The 26193-nt window shown below is 43.2% G+C and overlaps 1 protein-coding gene across 2 annotated transcripts; it reads right to left on the reverse strand.

The window, feature by feature from the left end:
* Positions 1-1339: 1339 nt before the first annotated feature.
* On the reverse strand, positions 1340-23319 carry LOC138208913 (atlastin-2-like). 2 transcript variants are annotated; one of them, XM_069167142.1, is made up of 14 exons: positions 22897-23319; positions 15813-16105; positions 11048-11182; positions 10733-10837; positions 10449-10499; positions 9305-9361; positions 8924-9016; positions 8591-8729; positions 6949-7076; positions 6642-6698; positions 6384-6455; positions 5531-5962; positions 5116-5130; positions 1340-4253 (listed from the first exon to the last, which is right to left on the reverse strand). In XM_069167142.1, the coding sequence occupies exons 1-14, from the start codon at positions 22958-22960 to the stop codon at positions 4143-4145; spliced, it is 1752 nt and encodes a 583-aa protein (XP_069023243.1). In that variant the 5' UTR covers positions 22961-23319; the 3' UTR covers positions 1340-4142. The 2 variants fall into 2 exon arrangements, with proteins under 2 accessions (XP_069023243.1, XP_069023244.1); XM_069167143.1 differs by lacking the exon at positions 5116-5130.
* Between the last annotated feature and the right edge of the window lie 2874 nt (positions 23320-26193).

A 26193-nucleotide genomic window follows, 5' to 3' on the forward strand; every position in this document is an offset into this window, starting at 1 on the left:
AAATGTGTAAAACTTGTTGATATATTGTACTGTTTTGTGTTAATTTATTTATTTAAAAAATATATATTTCTGCCAGTACGTGCTTTTAATGTATATTTTACAAGAAAATCTAAATTGATTGAGTCAAGTTTTTGCATTTTGCTGTTGATCCTGCCCACCTAGAATTAACCTCAGCATGAACACGTCACTGGTTCCCTCCACTGATGGCTAAAAATGAAAACGTCCATCCAGAAAAATCGCAGAAAGGAAAAGATAACACCAATCTGTGTTGTAGGAGTTTGGTTTAATATTGTATTGAAAAATAAATTAACAAAAACTTTAAAATGCAACAGAAGACAAAAAAAGAAAAAATAAGAACCAGATTAAAAACATTGTGCCAGCAGGGGGTGGAATCGCAGTGCTTATGTAAGATTAAATTTACATATATATATATATATATATACGTATATATATATATATGTATATAAAAGGAATTTGTCAGACATATCCACAAATCACGAAAGCATTCCTTTACATCCAGTGAGCTGAATCTAGTCGATCACCAACCGTTGTTCTTTCAGCTACAAAAAGGTCTAGAAAATTGATATTTATATATGTATATATTTCACATGCCCTACGTGTGGATGTAAAAAACAAAACCAAAAACCTAAATTGTACAAAACCAAAACGCGCACAGTGAAGTTACTGTGGATGGAGTGATGAAATAAGGAAAATATGATTCAGCGAACTGCCGCCGCGCTGACCTTTGAACCCTGATGGAGGTCGGCCGACCACGACGTCACTCGTTTGTTCGTAAACCTCCGTTCTGATAAACAGCACTCTCCGAGGCCTAATCCTTCATTGTTTATGAAATTATTATCAGACGGAGCCCCAGAGAGCGAATCAGAATGAGTGAATTTAGCAAACGAGACCGTATTGACTTTGTTTTACGTCAGAGATCGAACGAGAGGCTTTTTGGAGCCGGCCCCTAGTGGCTCTCCGTGGTATTGCACTTCCACATTGTGCTTCACTCATCAGAAGCTGAAGCTTCGTCAACAGTAGCTGGTTTGGAACGAACTTCTCTCAAATCGGATTTGTGGATTTTGGCTTCAAAAGTGGAAACAAGACGCATCTTAAAGTGTTCATATTGTGTGGATGATACAACAGCAGAAATACATGTTGATTAAAAGGTTTCCGTGTTTGACTATAAAACATCTGGTGCTTTAAAAACAGGAGATGGTTCAATCCATCAGCTAAAGAGGAGGAGCAGGAGGAGGAGGAGGAGGAGGAAGAAGAGGAGGAGGAGGGGATGACGCTCGAGTTTAAAAACAGACTCAAAATGATCTACAGGTCGAAGATGAACAAATTAAAAAAAAGCTTTATTCTGTCAAACAGCAGCAGTCGGGCCGGGAGGACTGAGAGCTTCAGCTCCAACCAGCAGGTTAAAGTGGGGTCATGTGAGTTCCTGATCCAGCAGCTAGGGGGCAGCACCTCCCTAGTTTGGAGAAGCTCAGCGACATGCTGCTGTGGACGAGATCCGGGGGTCCGAGGACACCTTCAAACAAACAAAACCCGTTTTAGAGCGCGACACAGCAGGTCGGATCCAAACCAACTGGGTTCTGGAGGGAAAATGAAAATGGTTTTGGCAAATGAGCGTGGTGGCTTCACAGAAACAGGTGCCGGCTTCAGGTCGCCGTCGGCAACGTAAAAAAGTTGAAATACTGTAAATATAATGCAGTTAAAGTGATATTGATGTTTTTGTTGCCGACCCCTTCCACAGCAGCACGTCCAAGCACCTCAAACAACCCCCCTTTAAACACTTCAAACTGGACCTTTAAAATATGGAAATGTTTAAAAGCCTGATAACAAAAAAATAAATAATAATCTCAGAATATACGAAGAATTACGGGAAAATAAAACATTTTGCGAAACATCATCAGTGGGTGAAGTTCAGAGACGGAGAGAGACATCTGTTCACTTCCTGTTCATCCCTGATTCCAGCTGTGACGTGATGTTCAGAACCATCAGAACCCAACGGGCTCGCTGGGTTTCCAAACCACGTTGAAGTCATTGAGAAGAGAAACTCTGGAGGTTCTTACTGATCTCAATCACCGACGTCTTCTTCCATCTGTCGCTCGTCCGGTCAGCGCGACGCGTCGGTGCTTTTACACAACTGAAGCCGGTTTATCTTTCGTTCTTCTACTTTCCCAGAGTCAGACCGACTTCGCAGCTCCTCATGAACAGTAAAAAAAAACTCCAGAAATATACCAACACTTCTTTAAATAAAACACATGTCGGTTCTTCTGTCACAAACTGAATGACAGCTGGTTCTGAAGCACACTGACTCTTCATGTGACTTACAGCTGCAAAAATCACTCCGTGACTGTTTTAGAAAAATCATTATTTGTCATTTTTGGGGTAAAAAGATCAAACACGGTCTGAAATATGAGGATTTATACTTTTACGTGAAAGTTAGTTTAATGTTTGGATTTTTTAATCGTTTTTAATGGCCGAGGTGTTTTTTGACTGACAGATCGTTTTCCTATTTTCTGCCATTTTGCCGATTAGATAAAAAAATAGATTTAAACATTTCTTGAATAAAAACAATGGTTTGATAAATGAACTGTCCAAGTGAAAACATTTTAAATCTGTAAATCCACATGAATGATTGAGGGAACTTTTCAATTCTTCTAATTTATGTGTTCAGATGGCCAAATGTATTACTTGAAATGGACTTTTTGAACATTGTTGAACAATCAGTGGTTCTGAGGAGCTTCCAGTCACAGCAGCAGCAGAGGAAGGTTTAGAAACCAGGGCGCTCGTCCTTTTCAGTCAACACAAGTGTATCATTCATGCTTTTTAGTCATAAAGGTTTCCACAGTAGTTTTTTGTGTCTGATATCAAGCAGTTTGTTGGATTTCTAAAAGATTTCATGTTTGCCTCGGACAAAACTGGACATTTAAAAGCAGATTTCCAGCCTGCAACAGGAAGTCACGACGTAACCGTCTGAAAATGTTTTTTTCTTTTTGGGCAGAAAAACATCATCTATGATCTCCTGCTCGATAAAAGAAAAAAAAAAAAAAAAAGGTTTCGGTTTACTTTTGACAAACGGGGAAGCACGAACAAACATTAATGTTTTCAACCCCCAAATATTGTTTCTGCTTTAAAATATTTCTGTTTCTGGTTAAAAAGTCAAAACATAAAATCACAGAAGCAAATCTGAGAAGTTTTGACCTCATCCCACGTCACGTTTCCTGTACGGAGGTCATGTGACCACATTAAGCAGCGATGTGCTCCAGATGAAACACTTCCCTCAGTACACCAACAGATATAACTCCAACATGTCAGGACTCTTATTATGTAAAGCAGGAAATCAAAATCACACTGACAGGAAGTGACCTCATCATGTGAACACATCACCCTCCAACATGTCTGCAGCTTTAATTCTTTTACCCAGAAATCAGTGTGTTTTTGTGTCCTCCGTTTAATACACTCAATAAACACACTGATTATTTGGGAATAGTTGAATCAATCTGTTATTTATTGTTTGTCCTCAGAGATTTATGAGGATTTTAATGGATATAAAAGTTGGAAGATTTGACTTTTTGACTTTCTGTAAGCCTCTCAGCTGTTTGTCTATTTTTCATCCGGTAACCGACTGAAGCCAAACTGTTCAATAAAGCTTGGATTTGCCCAGAAAACTGCTGGTGTGCTGTTTCCTGATTCTGGGAGAGTAGAGGAAGCTGCTGGAAGTCGCTCCGCTCCGTCTCAGAGCCTCAAGAGTAAAGCTGGAAACTTTGGTTGCAGCTCCTCCTCCTGACAACCACCTAGCAACAGAAACCAACCTGACGCAGACAAGAGGGGGGGTCGGGGGGAGGAGGGGTGTGTCTGTGGTCATGCTCTTCATTCAGTCAGTCACATGAATGGGAATGATTAACGTGGAAGTGGACACAGCTGGGACGACAGAACAACGCTTCGTCCCTCCAATAAATAAAATACATCGAACGCTTCGTCCACATCTACAGCGAGTCCGTCAACCTAACGCTTATCTACAGTCACAACAAAAACTCATTTATACATCTCAAACCGTAGTTTCAAACCCCAGCAGGAGGTGGGGGGAGGGGGAGGGGGAATATACATGGCAGCGCCAACAAGGCGCACAGCTAGTTTTTCTTCTTGACGTTGTTGTTGGAGGCGAGACGAGGACGAGGAACCGGGATCAGACTCCCCAACGGGATTCTACGCTGAACCACCTCGAAGAGTTTGAAGAAAACCTGGAAGAAGAGGAGGGAGAGGAGAGAGAGGAAGAGGGAGAGGAAGAGGGAGAGGAGGTAGATGTCGGGTCAACAAAGAACTCGGATCATTTGAAATTTGCACACTCCCCCCCAAAAACCCTTCTTTTACCAGCGGGGGGGTCAAACATGGTGCAAGCGGAGAGCCAAACGATGCACCTCATTTTAAAGTCAACACAAAACTGTATCAAAAACACTAAATGTGCCAAAATAACGCCAAAGATCAGAGCGGCATGTCATCATCCGGGGCGGGCTCTCATATGGCCACGCCCCTTTCTGGGGGGAAACACACCCAGCAACGGAGAACCGGAGGAAGACTTCTCTCCAAACTGCTGCTTTAAACGAACCACTTTAAATAACAACGTCATGCTGAAGAGTTGATGTAGTTTCACCAACAATGTGAAAACCTCGTATCTCCGATTTGTTTCTCTGTCGTGTCCTAATAAAGATCCTGATCGAAGGTCTCTATGAACCAGTCTGTAGAAGGACGACTGAAGGGACGCTGCAGGTATTAATGGAGCTCCGTCAGATGGCAGAATATTATGTAGAGCAGGACCGAAAAATAAAATAATTCCCTGGTAATTTGCTCACCTGGAGACTCTGAGGTGAAGGAGACGTCTGACCACTGAGGACTCAGGACGGATCAAATGAAACCGTTTGATCCATCACAGGCAGAGCGGACATTTATTTACCCTTCCTGGTGTTTGTGGGTCATTTGTAAACGCATTTAACTCTTTCTAATAGTTTAGTAACACCAAAAAAGGGGGCGGGGCATGCCGCTCTGATATAGTTGGCCTAAAGTTGATTAAAACAAAATGAACCCATGTGGGTGTTGTGGTCTCACCTTTCGTGGAGTCCTCTGGAAGCATTGAGAGACAAAATAAAGAGAAAGGTTGAGAAGAGGAGAGGAGAGAAGAGAAGAGAAGGAGAATATGAACGATGCCAGAAATGTGGCATTTAAGTGAAATTAGGTTTAAAAATAAAAAGGCAGTGTTGAGTCAGAATTTCTTGTTATTGATAAAGTTTCTGAGGTCCAGGGCTGAGAGGATGTTACACACACTTCAATGTTGTTAGAGAAGACATATATTTAGATGGAGGTGCTCTTCTTCAGCTCTCAATAAAGTCAGACTGTTTTTGGAAACCACCTTATTAACATGTGAATGAAGCCAGACAGGTGAAGACGACTTGACGTTTCCATGGAGACTAAAGAAGAAAATGGAGACATTAAAGAGCACCGCCTGCAAGTCTCGTCCTCTCACCTGTTCCCAGAGGGTTTCAGCCACCTGGTCGATGACTCCGCCCACCTCTCGAAACTCTCCCGAGTATTTGACGTAAGCCCAGACGCAGAGCGCCGTCAGAGTGGCTCCCATCACCAGGTTGCACAGCGTGGCCACCGAGTTGATGCCCACGAAGCCGGTGACCAGCGACACCACGTACATGACGAACATGACGGCGAACAGCGTGGCGGGCGTCCGCGCCGCGTAGAAGATGTTCTTGCCGTCGTTGTGCTTGCAGAAGTTGGCGAAGACCTCTCCGAGCTCCGCCTCCAGCTGCTCCTGGTAGCGTCGGCAGAAGTCCTCGCCACCCATCTTCTTGATGGAGCGGAAGTGGCGCACGGACGCCTGCAGCAGCTCCGCGTGACGGCGATCCAGCTCCGTCGGGGAAATGTACGGTTTGTCCCCGCCGCAGACCTGAGACAAAGAACGAGACGAGGAATGAGACGGGGAACGAGACGGGGAACGAGACGAGGAACGAGACGGAGAACGAGACGGAGAACGAGACGGGGAACGAGACGAGGAACGAGACGGGGAACGAGACGGAGAACGAGACGGGGAACGAGAAGAGGAACGAGACGGGGAACGAGACGGAGAACGAGACGGGGAACGAGAAGAGGAACGAGACGGGGAACGAGACGGAGAACGAGACGGGGAACGAGATGGAGAACGAGACGGGGAACGAGACGGAGAACGAGACGGGGAACGAGAAGAGGAACGAGACGGGGAACGAGACGGAGAACGAGACGGGGAACGAGACGAGGAACGAGACGGGTCACAATAAATACATTCACTGTGAGACGAACGTGGACCGGCAGCGCCGAGGGAAAAGGTTTACCTGCTCCATGCTTTTGTTGTACACATCTTTGGCTCCTGCCACAGCTGCTAGATTATTTGCTTCAGCTGTTGCCTTGGTAACAGAGCGAGGAGAAGATGATGAATATTTACAAGATTTACTTAACTTAGAAACCATTTTAAGAGGTAAAAAGTTTATTTTAGACTTCACAGGCTGATAATATAACTGCAGTCTTCTTTATCTTTTCACAGACCGTGATGTTCACCGTCTACCAGACGGAGCTTCAGTAGCTGGACTGACCTGCAGCATGGACTTGGGATGAGGAAGCTCCTCCCCCTGGTAGATCTTCATGTAGGCCTGAAAACACAGACAGCTGAAACCTAACACAACAAAGATGGCACCCGAAAGACAGCAAGGTGGTAAAAAAAACAAAAGCAAACAAACACATACGTAAACTTTAGTTTAACAACCACGGAAGGAAAAAGAAAAGTTGCAGAACTCAAGGTCCACTAGCTAGTTTGTGGGTTTCAGTTTATAAATGGGAGGAAAAGTTGACCAATCAAATGAATGTTAACGTGCTCTTCTCTGGGAAAAGACCTCAAGTCACCTTGAAGTAGTGCAGCAGGTCTCTGCAGGTGATCTTCATTCCTCCGATTTCTTTTTCCACCAGGTTCTCTGGAGAGAGCAGCTTCGGGACAAGGTTCACCAGCTCCTTCTTGAACTCCTCATCGATATCTGACACACACACACACACACACACACACACACACACACACACACACACACAGCTTTAACGCAAGTTTACCAAACTTGTTATGTTTTTACAAATACTAACGTAAACCGGATGGATTAAAACAAAATCAATAAGTTCCACTAAAGGTTGAAGAGTTAAAAACAGGCAGACAACTCAATCAGGGGCGGAAGGGAAGTAAATGATCTGATAAACCACGCTGGAAGTAAATGATCTGATAAACCACGCTGGAAGTAAATGATCTGATAAACCACGCTGGAAGTAAATGATCTGATAAACCACGCTGGAAGTAAATGATCTGATAAACCACGCTGGAAGTAAATGATCTGATAAACCACGCTGGAAGTAAATGATCTGATAAACTACACTGGAAGTAAATGATCTGACAAACCACACTGGAAGTAAATGATCTGACAAACCACGCTGGAAGTAAATGATCTGAAAACTACGCTGGAAGTAAATGATCTGAAAACTACGCTGGAAGTAAATGATCTGAAAACTACGCTGGAAGTAAATGATCTGAAAACCACGCTGGAAGTAAATGATCTGAAAAACCACGCTGGAAGTAAATGATCTGAAAACTACACTGGAAGTAAATGATCTGAAAACCACGCTGGAAGTAAATGATCTGAAAACCACGCTGGAAGTAAATGATCTGATAAACTACACTGGAAGTAAATGATCTGAAAACCACGCTGGAAGTAAATGATCTGAAAACCACACTGGAAGTAAATGATCTGAAAACCACGCTGGAAGTAAATGATCTGAAAACCACGCTGGAAGTAAATGATCTGAAAACTACGCTGGAAGTAAATGATCTGAAAACTACGCTGGAAGTAAATGATCTGAAAACCACGCTGGAAGTAAATGATCTGATAAACTACGCTGGAAGTAAATGATCTGATAAACTACGCTGGAAGTAAATGATCTGATAAACTACACTGGAAGTAAATGATCTGAAAACTACACTGGAAGTAAATGATCTGATAAACTACACTGGAAGTAAATGATCTGATAAACTACACTGGAAGTAAATGATCTGATAAACTACACTGGAAGTAAATGATCTGATAAACTACACTGGAAGTAAATGATCTGATGAACTACGCTGGAAGTAAATCTATTTCCTGGAGCTGAAATACCACTTTGTAATTCAGTCTGCTGTTGTTCAAACTGTTCATTAAGGTCATCGAGGTTTCTTCCCGTTCAAAGAGTGTTTGTCACCAAATACTTGCTTATGAGTGAATTGTTAGTCATCCCTCTATGTTAATATGAGGCCTTGACTTCACTGTGTTTTGAGATGATGCATGTTGAGATTTGGCACTTGATAAACAGTTTCACTGGTCGGTGCTGCTCAGCTTATCTTTTTTTCCCCCTTTCAATCACAACATGCTGTTTTAGTATTTAAAGTGCAGCTGAGATGAAGACTGCTGTTCCCTTCAGTGGACCCGTTATTTGGACCGGCTGACGAGTTCTCGTGCCCGTGTCGGTGTCGTACCTCTGAGCCGGCCGTCAAAGTGCGGGTTGGTGGCCACCCTGAGGCCCGGGTGCGGCAGCAGGAAGCAGTCGATGTTGGAGAAGCAGGAGTGAATGTGTTTGCGGACGTTCTGCAGCTCTTCGTGTTGGTTCTGCTTCACCTGAACACCGAGGAGAACTCATGAACACCAGGCAGGACTTAAAACAAGTTAACCTGCAGCATGACTTGTAAAAACTGAGTGAGCAGATGGTGCCTGCTTCCAGTCTCTGGGCTAACCTGAGCAGGTGTTGTACGTCTGTCTGCTGTTAAGTTGTGATGTTTAAAGAAGAGGGAAGCCAGAGTGGAGGAACTCACCTGCAGCCGTTTCTCCAGGAAGCTCTGGCCTCCCTCCAGGCCGTACGGATGTTCGTAGGGGTAACTCCAGTCTCGGATCAGGAACATCAGAGTCTGTTTAGAGGGACACATTCAGTTCACTCATCCACGATCAGACTACATGGACAGGACAAGTCTCCATAACAAAACTCCAGCAACACTTGATAGTATGAAGAACAACAAGTGCTGCTGGAGTTTGGACCAGGATTAGATATGGTACCAGTAAATCCACTTCTTACATCTTTATCTTTGTTAATCTTTGAATCATTCAATGAGTCTTTTTAGAAGGTCCTGATTATCATAAACCAAGTCTCTGCAAACCAAACAGAGTATTTGGAGGATAATGAAAGGGGCACAGCAGACCTGGAAGGGCTTTTCGTAGACTTCTTCCATGGCAAGTCGTCCATACTCTGTGAAGAGCTGAGGAGAAGAAGCAACCATTTCAACTGAACTGTTTATACAAGTTCAATAAAAGCTAATTGAGCGAACTTTATCCTGCCGGTTTTAATCTCTAAACACACATCGTCAGGAAGCAGTTTGCTGCTACACAGCAAGATAGAAGATCCTTTTTTATTTGGAATATAGACGAACTGGGCAGAAGTTGGCTTCTCTGATGTTTACTGCCGGGTTTCAAGAATTACAAGTTATAAGAATCTCCAAATCTTTCCAAAGATTTCTGTTCAAGGTTTTCCTGAGAAAGTCCTGCAGAACTGTGTGGGTGTTATTAAACTGTGGTGAGGAGGAGAGAACGACACAACGCGGCACCAAAACAAGAATCCAAAAAGGGATCGAGCCTCTCCGGCAGTCTTTGATGGACGGTGATGAGCAGTTGGAACCAAAGATGGAAGAGAAAGTCCACGGTGAGAGATATCTGTCAGGCTCCCGGTCTGAGCTGCTGTCTCCACAACACATCACCCAACACCAAACATGGAGCTCCTCTCTCACCGCAGGTCCTGCTGTTACGACCTCACCATGTTAGTGCCCTGACGGGACTCATGTTGTGATTAGATTATATAAAGAAAACTGAATTGAATGGAATCTTCAAAATATGTTTAACAAATAAATCTTTTAGATTAAAAATAAAGGTGAAGCTGCTCTGACATTAAACACAGTAACACGCTTCATTATCAGGAGCTGAAGGTAAAAGGATGAAAATATCTGACGATTACCAAAAGAGGACAAAATGGACCAACTCCAACAAAGTGTCCAAACCTGGAAAAATTCAGTTCACTTTTTAAATGTTAAATTGGTCAAACTGCCCCCTTTTTTTTTTTTTTTTTAAATCAATCTGAACCAAACAACTCAGAATAACAAACGACAGGAGATTATTTTGTGCTATTAAACTTGCTTTGGATTGCATCAGCTTTGTGCCATTACATACGTGATGGATCTATGATTAGATTTATGGAGAACAACAACAACAAGACACTATAAAATATATAAATTATAAAAACATGGCTTCGTCTGGTGAACCTTTTTTAAATTTTATTTGGAGTTCGATACTGACCTGAAGGTGCTGCAGGTCGTCTTCCTGGACGTTCTGGGACAGATTGTACACCTGTAATACACACAAGAAGCCCACACTGCTACCTGTCAATCACTCAGCAACATCAGACAGAAACCTTCATTCCACCAAACACAGAACTCAAATCCTGATTGGATGAAAAATCTGACCACAATGATGTGATGAGGTCATCATTTCTACATGTTACACTGAATTAATGAGCCTCCGATGTGCCCTGATTAATAAATGTCAACGATGTGAGCATACATCAGAAACAGACCACTGACCTGAACAGAGCTCGTCATGGTGCTCAAGGCAAACAGTGTGGCGCAGTCTTTGATGGTCGACTGGCTGTCAAACGCCCCCTGTGTGTCGATTAGTAGAACTGCAACCTGCAAAACAAAAACAAACAAATAAAACACCACATTCATTTCAGTCCAACAGCTCCAACTACAAAGAGATTATACCGTGCAATTAAGTGGGATTACCCCGGGCACATGTTATACAGCCTCGGAAAAGATGGAAAACATGCTTCAAAGCAGGAAATAAACCGTTCAGGAAGTGCTGTGAATGCAGGTTTTGTAACTGGCACGTGCACGGACCTTGCTGCCATCTGGTTTCTCCACCACAAACACCTCGCTCCAGGCCAGGATGCCCGTGGTCTCCCTCTCGCAGCCTCCCCGCCAGGTGAAGCCGGTCAGCGGCTCCTCCTCACTGCCGACCCACAAATTGGACGTCTGGAAGATCACAACAGGAGAGCCAGCTTAGAAAACTGTCCCCGTTTGATATTACATACTGATTCTACCCGAAAACCCACAGTGTCATGACACGTGGAAGGTTTTAAGGTTCCATTTGACACATTAATATCTTCTTAATGCCCTGTGAATCACAGTTTAATACCTGTTTCATGATCATAACATATCAAAAAATTTCCCCTCGGGGATTAATAAAGTAAATACCTACCTACCTACCTACCTACCTACCATAACAGCTAAAGTGTGCCAGATAGCGATAAGAAAAGAAAAGTCCAGAAAATAAAAGAAAAGATCCCGTAGTGGAGAAATTTAATCGTCACTGCAGTTTAAGAATACAGGTAAAAAAAAAAGATAAGTGCACAAAGGGAAAAATGACAAATATGCATAAAAGAAAAATAGAATAAAAAGATTTGTTTTAGAAAAATTTTAAAACAAAAAAGACCAATTTAATATATAACATAACACATGAGCTATATACACAAAATAAATAAATATACCTTTGGCTTATACAGTCAGTATGAATATTTCTGAATGTAGAATTTAAAAAAAAAAAAAAAAAAAAAAAAAAAAAATTTTTTAAAGGGTATTATTGTACGTAGGTGATAAAAGATATATTGCTAATTGTAATTGTTGAGGATATATTGTATATTGCTCATCAGTGGTATGAATTGATTTATGAGCGATGTGCATAGCGTCTATGAATATATATATCATACAGTATGGTATAAATGTACAGAAAGATAACTGTATAAAATGTATGAGGTATATAAAAACATATATACACATATGTAATAAACACATTCTATTAAATATGATATAACATATAATATATATATAGAAGTAGCCGTGATGTAGTGATGGTGAAAAGAGTCCGGTGACACGGACACATGCAGAGCTACATTATGATGTGCTGGCTTTGTAAAGTCTGACTGCTGTCGGGACCAACGACCTGGACAACTAGGATTACCGCCCACGGGTTGTATGGCTCCGCCCACAGGTTGTATGGCCCCACCCACAAGTCAAGTTGCAGGTTACTTCAGTGTTAATCTCATATGTAGTGAATTGTCGAGTAGCTCGAGCTACTGGTGTGTTGAGTATGAATTTGCTATTGTTCACATAACATGGTGGAGCTCAGCTATGTGGGTTAAAGCGTGGACGCTTCACACATGTTCGGCCCGACAGACACCCCAGAACATTTACACCATCATGTTAAAGAGAGTCACAACCTCCCTTTCTGCTGCAGTCACTTCGCTCTATCTGATGGGACACCATCTCATGTAAAACCTGCTGACGGACTCTGAACCAGTTCGACCCCTCAGGTCTTTTAGTCGTTCCTCCACGAAGGACTAAAATTTCTGCCGAGTCAGCTTTTATCTGCGTCGCTGCAACAGACTGCCGGAGGATCGGCGAGCTGCCGGCAGTGTTGAACTTTCCAAATGGAAAATTGAAAATCCACCTCTTCAGCCTTGCTTTTAATGGCTTTAAGACATATCTTAACTTTATTATACTGACTTTTAAAAGTTTCCTTCTATACATGTGCTTTTCTTTATTCATTTCCTTCACACCTTTCATCATCTGTTTAGTTACTTTCACATACTTTTAATTCCTCTCATCTCTCCTATCTAGTGTTTTATCAAACCTTCTGAATAACTGTAACTTTTCATCTTTTCAATGGATTGTCCTCATCTTGTATACTCATTTTTAGTTTCTAGTTCTTATTTCACTCCATTTTATTACTCTTATTATCATTTTAGCTTTTAATTTATCTTCTAGATTTCATTTATCGCTATCGTCTTGCGTGCATTTGTCTCAGTGGTTTTTACATTCTTATTTTCCTTTTAATTAGTTCTCAAATATATGAATTTTTTTCTGGTATACAACTGCATGTCTTATTATTGGCCTGTCAATCATCTGTAAAGCACTTTGAACTGCACCAAAATGTATGAAAAGTGCTGTATAAATAAAGTTTGATTGATTGATTGGTTTGTGTGGTATTGCGACATTAATATTTGAGCCACAAAGATGTATTTTAGGAAGTCACAGTGACTTCACCGTCGACCGCCAAATTCTTGGCAGTTTATTATCGAGTCTAATTGAACATTTGCGCCAACTTTGAGGAGATTCCCTCAAAACGTTCTTGAGATGTTGTGTTAACGAGAACGGGACGGACGGACGACCTGATAATCAAAAATCAGAGGGAACATTTATCAGCAAATACTACTGAGCTAAAATGAAAGATTCATTAATTATAGAAATATTATACCTCAATCTATTAGTCAGATATTTTACTGATGAAGCCAAACAGTCTCTGGGGAACACGTGTGGGTGGCGGTCGCAGCCAAAAAGGCCGAGTGAGACGCGCATCACGCCTGCTGCCGTGCGATGAGTGTTGGTGTCTCGTCTATTTTTCACGCTAATGGTTCCCAGCAAAAAATAGAAAAGATCATCACATCAGCAACATTACATAAAACTGACATAAACAAAACCTTTCGCCATATTTTCAATGCCCAAGTTATACCCATACCCGTTAAAGGAAAAAAAATGTTTAACCATTTTAGTCCTTTCATTTGGAGTCACGTGTACTTTTGAAGTCTCAGCAGAAACCCATTTTGGATATAATTATGGCATATTTTAACAAGTGAAGGGCAACTTTTCTTCGGTTCTCTCGGACTCCCTCCTCTCGATCAGTGTGGACACACGAGTCCAGGTGGAAGAATTTGTTCCTTTTGGGAATGTTTTGAGATATTACACAGCTGATCAGACAAAGACATCTGATGTTACCAACTTGGGCTGTAGGAAGTTGTAATGCCGGGTTTTTTTGTGTTTTTTTTTTTATGGTTTTCTGATACATTGGCAAACTGATATTATACAACCAGTAGCTCCGCCCCAGAGATCTGATTGGTCAACTGAACATCTGGAACAGATCATCATGACATCACATCCTGCTCATCACTAGAAATATCACTCCACCTCCTCAATGGAATATAGAATTATAATAGAGTTTCATCTAATATGTAATATAATGTAGTTTCTATTAAATGACCCATTTGGTGAAGTCGGGTCTCTTTTGGTCCTTTTTGGTCGCTCCGAGCACCCGTACCGTAACACCACGGATAGTCACGCACTTACAATCCTAGAGGAGGCTAGCTGGACCGGTTTGGTTTGAACACATGACATGGAGCTAAAATGTTAAAAACACATGAGAACATGGATATCTTTGTTCATCAGATATCTTTGTTCATCAGATATCTTTGTTCCTCTGATATCTTTGTTCATCAGATATCGTAGTTCATCAGATATCTTTGTTCCTCAGATATCTTTGTTCCAACCAGACTGAGCTAGCTGATCAGTTTAGTGTTTCTATGTTCTGTATTTATTCAGTTGGAGACTAGAAATCCTCTCTGTTGCTAGGGTGGTTGCTAAGGGTTGGACTACTTCCTGGAGTAGTAAACATTGCATACGTTATATAAGAGTCTACTGATGCGACTGATTGTTTTCCAGTTGTTAGTCATACCCCGTGTGTTGCCATGGAAACGAAGATCACTAACAAAAAGTTTTATATTTTGAGAATGAGTTGCTCCACAATATGAACACATGTAGATTACATGTATAAGATAACCAAACAGAAATATCTGATATAAAGGAATTCTGACTCATAATTAAAAATAACATGAATCCTACTGGACTGATTAAAAAAAAGAGCTAATACAAAAAAAAAAAGTGAGGTGTGCTGTATTGTTTCTAGGATACGAATGACATGTTGCATGTAACATGCACCGAGGACAGTCAGCTAAAACATGAAACAAACTCCACACTTCAGGTGCTGAAAAAAACTGGATGTCACTTTCCAAAGTCTTTCCTCGAGACTCGTGTAGACGTGTTGTGAACAGCAACCCGACCACCGACTGACCTATGGGGACGCAGCTTATTCTATGCAATAAGAAGTCCTTTATGTGTGGAATGAGCACGAGTGCGTTTTGTGGAGGCCGAGCCACAGAGCCGGCGTTGTGCCGGCCTCAAATCCTCTTTACAGCTTGATGAAACCCTCCAGAACGTTCCTCGGTGCTTTACCCTCGTTGGTCAGAGGGCAGATCTCACATCCTCAGAGACTCCGCCTCCTCTACACCCCGTCATCTCACCACAGAGCAAAACCTGAACTGGATTCAGCTCCTATTGCAGGGTTTGATACTGACAGCAGCTGACAGGACGTTAACCACAACAACAGTCAAGTCAAAGGAGTTTCAGTGAAAGAGGCTCGGGACTTTTTCAAAGCTGTAAGAACTGAGGGAGGAAGTTCTTCTGTTATTGTGTCCTCACAGAGGACTTCCAAGTTCCTGTAACTGTGTTCTGTGCTACTTTTTTTTAGCTCTTGTGTTGACGCAAGTGTGCATTGACTGGTGAAACACGCGAGCCAATGAAGCACAAGCAACCGGCATTTCCAAAAACCCAGAGTGAGCAAACAGCCACGAAAGATGAACAACGAACGACTGAGACGAACTGAGGATGAAGTCCAGGCTTTACTGAGCCTTCATGCCACGGAGGCCGAGCTGCCATCAGTCACCATCACAACCGACCCCCCGTTATGTGAACAGGTCTTCAGTGGACAGCGTACCTGTTTGTACATGTAGCGCAGCATGAAGTCCAGCAGGAAGGACTTTCCCTTGCGGAACGCTCCGGCCACCGAGACGACCACCACGTGGAGGTCCTGCACCTCCTCCTGGAGCAGCAGCTTCTCCAGCGCCTCCTCCTGCAGTGAGAACGAGTGCTCCTCCTCGTCCGCCACCACAATCTGCACCGGCCGGGCCACGCCTACCTCCTCCTCCTCTTCCTCCTCATCCTCCAGCAGGTCATCGTCCTCTTCTTCACGCCTTATCTGAGATGTATCTGATGTGAACCCGCGGCCACCTGAGAGGGGAAATATGATCAAAATATGAACCATTCAATCCGTCAAACACAAATTAGTATTTAAAGTAGAGATTTATCATATTTAAAACATGCCTGTAGTGGAGCTTTAAACGTTTTCCCTCGATCAGTAGCCATACACTAATGATGAGAGCACGTATAATAGTTCTGTTTATTCTGGTATATCGCTGCAACCCTACTGGTGAATGCTCCATGATGTTTACCTGGCCTCTTCATTTGGAAGTGGTTCGTAGCCTCCTCCTCTGAGGGGGTGGGGGGGGGGGGGGGGGGGTGCAGGGCAGGTGTGCAGCTAAGAGTTCATGTGTTCTCAGTCCTACCGTCTACTTTAACCCCCGGAGAAAACACCGCGGGTAAGCAGCAGTGATGTCATCAACCATCAGTGAGGTCAGTCACCATCTTTACTAGTTCGGATCAGTTTGAAACAGGAAGTGACCATATTTGGACGAGCTGGGGGAGGAGCCAGCGGTGGATCTGACCGATCTGATTGGAAACCTGACGATACTACGTCCCGCCCACCGATAGCTGTAAGCTGACTGCACCACAGGCCTGTCAATCAAACAGACACGCCCCCAAAAACAGGTCTTCTTGAATCTTCTTTTCTAATGAATGAGGGATTATTTTCAGATGGACCTCCAGAGAGAGAAAGAGAGAGAGAGAGAGACAGAGAGAGAGAGAAAGAGAGAGAGAGACAGAGAGAGAGAGAAAGAGAGAGAGAGACAGAGAGAGAGAGAGACAGAGAGAGAGAAAGAGAGAGAGAGAGAGAGACAGAGAGAAAGAGAGAGAGACTTACTACGTTTTGCGTACATACAATATCTGATCAGTAACAGGAAGTAGAATTCTTCTGTGGGAACTGTTTGTGTATCTTGAGTGATTGTCGCTGTGTTTTGGGTCGGTACTCTGTTGAAGGAACGAGGACCTGCGACTGACAGTGGACATCGTTTCACTTCATTATGCGTGGACGGCCTCGGCATCAGATTGTGCCCTGAAAAAATGTGGCGTGCATTTGAAAAAGGTTCTTTGCGCTCACGAAGGCCGCCATGTCAGGAGGTTTCTGTGACCATCAGCACCAGAAGGACTCTTCAGAGCAGCGTACACACCGTATAGGACATCTATGTACAGTAATGAGCAGAGGAACTGTCTGTCTGACTAACATATGACGAGGCAGTACGGGAAGCAGCTCTAATGCTCTTTCTAATCTGACTCTCTCTGTACCGCAGACAGCAAACTGCTTCAACAAAAAGGAAGCGAGCCTCCAGCTCTCAGCCGAACCATGTTCTCTTCTTGGAAAACGTCTGAATACAAAGCTGATGTGACTTTCCAAAAAGCTCACATTTCATCACATCTGTGCAGAGGACATTCGTCCACGAGTATGGTGGCTTGTAAATAAATATCCATTTTCTGTCTGGTTGCTTGTATCTTTTTGGAAGTTTTTCTTTCCATATAAACAATTTTCAGTGGAAAAGGTCATGAAGTCGAGGAAAGATGAGAAGGAGAGTTCATGAGGAGGTGGTAAAAGACATCCACGGAGCTCAGAGAGTCCGACTCCACTTCCACGAGGCAACGTAATTATGGGATGGCGGAGGGTAATGACATGGATCTGTCTGGTGACGTTGTGTCTGGTCTGCAGATAAAGTCCTAAAACACAGTGTCTCCCCTCCACGGTCACAACACCACCTCTTTTTCTGAAATCTGCATTTAATTTCAGCACTTTTCAGGAGAAATGAAGCATTGCTTCAGTCAACTGAAGGGAATCAACAAATCCTTCCAACTCCGCTCCCTCGTCAGAATAAAAACATGTTTAAAACTAAACAAAGACATCTTAAAATGAAATAGAGCTTCTTTCACACAGTCGTATTTCTTCTCTACAGTTCGACTGTAGTCACGAAGGCCCAGTTTTTCCCACAGAGATCAATCAGCTGCTGGATGGAAAAAGTTCCCGTCAGTGAGTTGGTCAGAGGACGGCAGCGCTGCAGCTTTACAGTAAATAGACAGAGCTGTTGGTCAGAGTCCGTTATAACCCGGAGACCAGGAAAGCTTTCAGCTCTCCTTGTATGGCAGCAGTACGCTCCACTGATCCTCAGCTCTGCCCTCATGGCATCGAGGTATTTCAGGAGGACACGCTTCACTGTTTTTGGAGCTTTTTGCCTTCATCAGGAAGCAGAGAGCAGGAAAAGGCACTTCATCAAATCAATTCATCAACTAACATCGAGACTTTCTAATTGACGAGTTTGCTGAACTTGATTTGTTCTTTCCCATGAGCAGTCAGTCGGCCCATAATACTCTGAACTTCAGCAGCAGATCAAAGATCACTCTCAGGCAAAGGTGTCGCTCCCTGGCTGTTATTATAATGCGAGTGGCTTTGACCCAGACACTATAGGGCAAACCATATCTCTCTATATACAGTAGATTCATAAATGTCCTTGTCTGTCCGCACATCTCCACAACCGTTCGTCCCACCTGTTTCTACCTCGGTCGGTGTGTTGCCGGGATTGTGCCTTCTGTGCGATTTGGACACGCGACCCGTTCGATATTAAAACATCTGCATAAAAAGGTGACTGCAAAACACGTGAAAAGAAGCACTGCAGAGCAGAGACAGAAAAAGAGCCGAGTGTTTCCACAGCGAGCTCTTCTCAACAAACTGGATTTGCCTCTGTTAAAACATTAAGCAGCAGCCAACTGCTTTTACTTTCAATCTCACACAAGTCGAATAACAAACCTACCGCCGTCACGAGGTCGAGCGAACAGCTGCATTAACGTCTAAAATGCATTTTACTGCTGTAAATGTTTATGGTTGTGCTGATTTTAATAACTACGGCAAAACAAAAAGATCATCACATATTTATATCAGCGTTGTCTGTGAGAACCACGTACATAAATAAATGTACTTTGCTAAGTTCCACCACTGCTTATTTAAAATATGAAATGATATTTTCTCAGTTAAGTGACATTTGACTTACACGACCTTCACATTTAGTGAATGTTAATCGCTGCTCACTGCTAATGCATTACTGCTGGATAAAAGTGCACCGGTTCACCCGGATATGTTGGACCTGCCCGGGGTCCTCTTTCGGCCCGAGATGCATCACACGCCATCTTCACCATTAAATGATAATATTACATGAAATGAAAACATCTGGTGAAGCGTGTGTTCACCAAAGAAAGCCAGGAATCACTGGACTAATACTTTAGAGGAACAAAACGAGTTGTTCTGACACATTCAGAGTCACTATCCCTCTTTTCCATCAACAGGCAGCTCACTTCATGCATCTGCTTATCAACTTCATATATTAAAAGGCTCATTAATGCTGTTTTGTACTTCTGTGTTAACAATGTCACTTATTAGCTGCATTTTAGGAATATAAAGTACTTTGTGATGCCCCAAAAAATACATACATTTAAATTATTAAAATTATATCATAAACATGTGACAACTAGTCGACTTATCTTAATCCAGAGATTACTAGTTGACCAGGAGACTCTAGTCTGGTTCTAATAACTCTTCAATGTGACTTTGGCCCTAAATCCACAACTTTCTTCTATTTGCAATGCAACTATTTTTTTTAAATGTCTTCTTTGAAGATAGATTTTGGGGACAACTACATTTAAAAAACAAACTAACGTTACTGATAGTTGTTGAAACGTCACTTAGGTAAATGTGACAAACATGATGTAGTGCAGTCGTACCTCAGAAACAGTGAGCCGGGGGTCAAACCAAGACGAGTTGTCTCCTGTCTGGCAGCAGTGTTTTGAAAGGAGAGTGGATGGACACGGGATGTTTGGACGGGTTGGAGGCACACACACCTTCTGGATCGGTGTATTTGTGTCGTGTGATTTTACTGCACATGGGTGGTTGACAAAATGACTTTGTTCAATGAATGCCAATAAATGCAGTAAAGAAACACACATTCACTCGACAGGGCGCAGCGTCGTAATGATGGCCGTTGTTAGTACACTGAAATCATCACGTTATGAAGACAGATAGATCATTCATGTGCAATGATACAGAAGTTGTGGTGAAAAGATGTGGTGATCTTAGAATGACAAAGATTTGAGTTTAAAAGTGAAGCTCGTGAAATGATCCTAAAAATGTCCGTTTATTGGGTTAAACCTCGAGACGTCTCCCAGGTAAGCTATACAATCATGTCCCTTCTCGTTGGAGTGCACTTAAACTTCCCAACAGGGCATGACAAAATATCTCGAAGGTGCTTGCGTCACCCGCGCTGCTACTACTCCATCCTCAGAAAGACACTGTTCCCGTGACAACTCAGCGAACCGAGCAGGCCTGACCAGCCCGCGGCCTCGTGGGAAGGAGCTCAGCGTGGTTATTCAGGTCAGGACATGCAACGCTCTGCAGGCAGCAGCAATGGATGCACACGGTGGTTCTTGGGATGCCTTTGGGACCATGAATCGTCCCAACGTCCTCTGGACGAGCACATGAGCTGCCTCAAGGAAAAAAAGGCTTCTCCGCTACTAATGCGTGACGGCTGTCTGTCAATAATCTGTTCATAACCGGGCCTCAAGATGCTGTTAGGCTGCAACACAACATACAAAACAAATCAACCAAATGTTCATTCTTCTTCTTGTTGCTTGTTCTGACACGTTCAGAATCACGACTGCTTTTGCCAACGATGGTCTTTAACAGGTGGCTCGCTTTGTGTGTCAACTTCTATTTTAAAATCTCATTATTACAGCTTTGTATTTCTTGTGTAATCTAGCAGAGTGTTTCTGATCACATTCAGTCAGGCCTGAAGCTTTCACTATGTTTTGATGCCCCAAAAATACATTAAAATAATTATATATATCTATATGTCAATAGATAGATAGATAGATCGATCGATCGATCGATAGACAGACAGATAGATAGATAGATCATCTAAATCTATCTGTCGCTCACTAAATCCTGACAGTGACCCTCCCAACATGCTGGTTCTGGTCCGAGTCTCAAGTCAGCCGAGACAGAAAATGTAAAGTTTGTAATGTCACGATTTGAATTGATGTAGTAACAACAAGAACAACAACCAGTTTCTCAAAGCCTGGATATGAGGGATTATGCCGGGATTTTCCCGATATCCTGTCTGAATTAAGCCTCGGCTCCGTTTCATTAAAGCAGTGGCACATTAATTACCATGGAGATTCATTATGTGCCAGAAGATATTGTAGTATTATGAATATTTAGATTGATCAAGGAAACCTTGTATATTTCAGATCAATCGTATCGAATGAAGTCTAAGTCTAATGAAACACTGATGACCCAAAATGTTCAAAAACTACAGAATCTACAGAATTTGTCATCACTGATGATCCTAACAGAGAAGATTAGATCATATTCAAGCAGCAGGTTTATCATTACAACGTCTGGTATTTTTCCTTTAACTTCCCTGGCGGTGCCGTGAGCTGTGTAACGATCAACTCTGGACAACACAGAGGAAACGCTCCATTTCAAACACAACCATCACGAACGTAGAAACGATCAGCTCGTCTCAGACCAGCGCCGGTGTTGGGAGGGTCCACGGCATCAAACATCTGCTGTCCGACCCCCTTTTGAGGTTCGGAAAAAGCTGTTTTTGCATTTATCTGAATGTTTTTGACCGCAGCGATCACAGTGTTTGTTTCTCTCCTCACTAAAAAAACATCATCCAAACCAAACAAAAAAAGATCAACAAGAAACACAACGTTCACAAGAACACGACCTCCTGCTGTGTTCCAGAGGAAAATAAACACGTTCGCTTCTGGGTTTAAAAACATAAAAGTAAAATCAGTCAAAGCAGTTGCATTCAAATGTAACCGTTACATCTGGTGTGTGATTGACGTCAACACAAGCCTGTCAATCTTCAAGGACACAAGCACTTGTCCCAACATGTCAGTGTGCCGATATAATAGTTGGAACTATTACAGACCGGGTCTGTCTGCAGACGTCAACTTCAAGACCACATATTGTATAACTCAGATGTCCGTTGCTCTTTTGACTATGAAACGGGTCGAGGTGTTCAAGAAATGGTGACAGACAGGTGCGTTTTCACAACAACCAACAGAAACATAAGGAGTGGCCCAGCTGATCTCAAAGGTCTGAGGAGGCCATGCTGCTGCTCACACACTGATCCAGACATCCTCCCGTCCCGTCCCGTCCTGTCCTCACCGGGTCACAGATGGACAAGTCGGTTTGGAGGTTCACGTGAAGAGTTTCAGAGGACGTCAGAGAGCTGGTGGTCTTAAAATGAAATAAGTGTCCGTTACTTCATTTATTAATCCTGCTATTATCCACTGCAACGTGTGCACCGATGATCCACGGTCACCGGCTGAAGGCTGACTTCACCGGCTGAAGGCTGACTTCACCGGCTGAAGGCTGACTTCACCGGCTGAAGGCTGACTTCACCGGCTGAAGGCTGACTTCACCGGCTGAAGGCTGACTTCAGACTTCAGGGAACACGTTTATTAAACCGTTTGTTTGTTAGCTTGCTCCGTTAGCTGGACCGCTAACAACACTGTCCCTGCAGGACGTCCACCGACCAGCGGGGACACGTCGTCCGAACACACGCCCGGTGCCCCACGAATCATGACAACATGCCATGTTTTCAGTGACATGTCCTCGGACTCGGACGGGCTCAGCACCGGTGGTTCGGGTGTTCGACGGAGCGGACCGGACCGCTGCCGGCGGGTCGCCGCCTCCACCACCGCCCGGTGCCCGGTGTCCGGTGCCCGGTGCCCGGTGTCCGGTGCCCGGAGGCGGCGCGCCTCTTCAACTCATCACCACTTTTAGACGTGTATTTAATTACCTTCTTTGAAGATGCTGTTATTGTGCTTCCGTCGCTTCAACCTGCTCTCCTCCGCCGCCGCCATCTTTCTTGACCTGCTGATGGAGGCAGGCCGCTGTGACGTCACAGAGCTCAGGTCCGCTGGGCTCTGTGACGTCACAGATCTCAGGTCCGCTGGGCTCCGCGCGCCTAAAAATATACAATGGAGGTCCCGCCCCCTCTTTTAAGCTAGCGATTTAGCTTCTCCGCTTGCAGCCTTTTCCTGGTGATTTCCGACCACATCCGAAGGCCAAAGAGCATGTACTACTTTACAAGGCTCCCATCGCTGGAGCCACCGACACAGCAGGAGAAATGTCCGCCTGCTTCGACCCAGATATAAAGTTCGTATCCGGAGAAACGCTCCGGCTTCTTTGTATTTCTTTAAACCAATCACGTTCATCACCTGCTGCTGCTTCTTCTTCGTTGGTCTGGCAGACGAGACGCGGCTAAAGCGCGTTGCTGCCCTCTTCCGTCCAAACGACGTCATTGCAACAAATCTCAATCTACTGGTACAAACCAGTTATGGAGGAATTCCAGCAGTTTCTGAGTTTTCTCCCTGATTTCTAGTCTAAGTATGGACGGCTGATTAAATATAGTATCCCCAGTTTATCTGGATCTCTGAACAGTGTCTTCCTTCTCACAGTTTAGATTGTACCCTGCAGAAGTTTCCCATCTGGGTGTTTTCCATTCTGGGCCAGTCCACATTTAAACCCATAGTAGCCTAATCTCAGTCTCAGTAATTTAACTTGGTCTGTGCTCTTCCTCCCACAGAGCTTGTGGCAATCCTATTTGGTGAAGAAGGCCGGCTCCATCATTGGCTGCAAACTGGATAGTCTGGAAAAGGTGGTGGAGAGGAGGACGCTGAGGAAACTATTATCCATATTGGATAATCCTGACCACCCTCTCCACCTGCTGCAGGGACAGAGGAGGACGTTCTCCAATAGACTCCTCCAGCTCCGCTGTCACAAGGACAGATACAGGAGATCATTCCAGATACAGGAGATCATTCCAGATACAGGAGATCATTCCAGATACAGGAGATCATTCCAGATACAGGAGATCATTCCAGATAGAGGAGATCATTCCAGATACAGGAGATCATTCCAGATACAGGAGATCATTCCAGATACAGGAGATCATTCCTGATACAGGAGCTCATTCCAGATACAGGAGATCATTCCAGATACAGGAGATCATTCCTGATACAGGAGATCATTCTAGTTACAGGAGATCATTCCTGATGCAGGAGATCATTCCAGATACAGGAGATCATTCCAGATACAGGAGATCATTCCAGATACAGGAGATCATTCCTGATACAGGAGATCATTCCAGATACAGGAGATCATTCCAGATACAGGAGATCATTCCTGATACAGGAGATCATTCCAGATACAGGAGATCATTCCTGATACAGGAGATCATTCCTGATACAGGAGATCATTCCTGATACAGGAGATCATTCCAGATACAGGAGATCATTCCAGATACAGGAGATCATTCCTGATACAGGAGATCATTCCAGATACAGGAGATCATTCCAGATACAGGAGATCATTCCTGATACAGGAGATCATTCCAGATACAGGAGATCATTCCAGATACAGGAGATCATTCCTGATACAGGAGATCATTCCAGATACAGGAGATCATTCCAGATACAGGAGATCATTCCTGCCGACCGCAATAAGACTGTACAATAAATCACCTCTGGCGAAATCCATCACACAACAATAACTTCCTTGCGCTGCTGTTTTGTTTGTTGTTTTATTCTAATTCATTGCACTGTTGTTTAGGTTTAGGTTTTGTTTAGGTTAGTTTATTTAATATTATTTATCTTTATTTAATATTATTTATCTTGTTTTATTGTATAGAATGTGATTAATACAGTATCTGTCTATCTATCTATCTATTTATCTATTTGTGACTGACGATTGAATAGCATAATATGATCGACCCTTTGTTTCCTCATCCCATTCCTTTTGCCATATTTTTAAAATTCCACTTTAGATTATAAAATAAACTTCCAGAGAAACATACAAGATATTTTAATGTTTTCCTTCAGAGTTGCTTTCTTTTTGCAGTTCCTTCTGCTGCCTCATTCTTTCAACAGCTTATCGCCTCTAATGCTGCAAGATAATCACTACAAATAACCATGTGGAACTTTTGAGGGCACCACACAGAACTCAGAGGAGCTAATCGATTAATCAATTAGTTGATCAGCAGAAAATTGTTCTTTGTGTTTGAATCCAGAAGTTGTTTTTCAACCCTTGTGACTTCTGTAGAAAATTGATTTGACAGTCAGCTGATTCCCCTCGGCCTCTGTGCTGACTGCTGGGATTTTACACAGTCATACTTTTTTGAAATAGAAGACGCAGTTGTCTCGGGCACATCGTGGAGGTCATGTGTCACAGTGTGTCCAAACTGTTAACTGTCATTTACTCCATTTGTATTTTCAAACAGACCTCTGTTTTTTGATTTGCTAATTGCATCAACACAAGACAACACAACAAATTAAAAATAAAAGCTGTTCTATGTTCCATATTGGACTCATCTTTTAAGATTCAGATACTCAGTGACAGCTCGGTTCTGCAGTTTGCAGTGTGAACATGTTCGTGGTGTGTGAGGATTTAGATCTGATATCATTTAGTCTCTGAATTACGGATGAAAATAATGAATCAGCTGCAGTCTTTGTTGCAGACCATCACTTTGTAGCAGCTTCCAGCTCTGAGATCATTCACCCCTTTGCATCTGGTTAACCCTAAAAACCTGTCCAGAGAGGTCAGAGGTCAGCAGGCGAGCAGCAACCTGCATGATTAAAAAATGTTAGCAGGTTTGAGCAGCCACGAACAGCCAGCGTGAGATGCATGTGTCAAGGTCCCAGACTGGATATAAAAGAGTTCGTAACTTCAGGTCTGTAAAATGGTTCCGATCCAGAAGTGTCTTCAGCTGCAATACCAGCGAGTGCCACTAGAGGTCGGCTCCAAAAAGCCTCCGGCTCCATAGACTCCCATTCAACTTCTCTCATCAAATCCAAAGTGAATAAAATGTGTCCATCAGTTATCTCGGTGTTGTTAGCTAAAGTTACTCCTTCTTATTAGTTTTCTGGAGGTCCATCTGAAAATAATCCCTCATTCATTAGAAAAGAAGATTCAAGAAGACCTGTTTTTGGGGGCGTGTCTGTTTGATTGACAGGCCTGTGGTGCAGTCAGGTTACAGCTATCGGTGGGCGGGACGTAGTATCGTCAGGTTTCCGATCAGATCGGTCAGATCCACCTC

The sequence above is a fragment of the Embiotoca jacksoni genome, unplaced genomic scaffold (assembly GCF_022577435.1).
Source record: "Embiotoca jacksoni isolate LCO1_2020_lvr unplaced genomic scaffold, fEmbJac1.0.p SCAF_4, whole genome shotgun sequence".
NCBI classification, from domain to species: Eukaryota; Metazoa; Chordata; class Actinopteri; family Embiotocidae; genus Embiotoca; species Embiotoca jacksoni.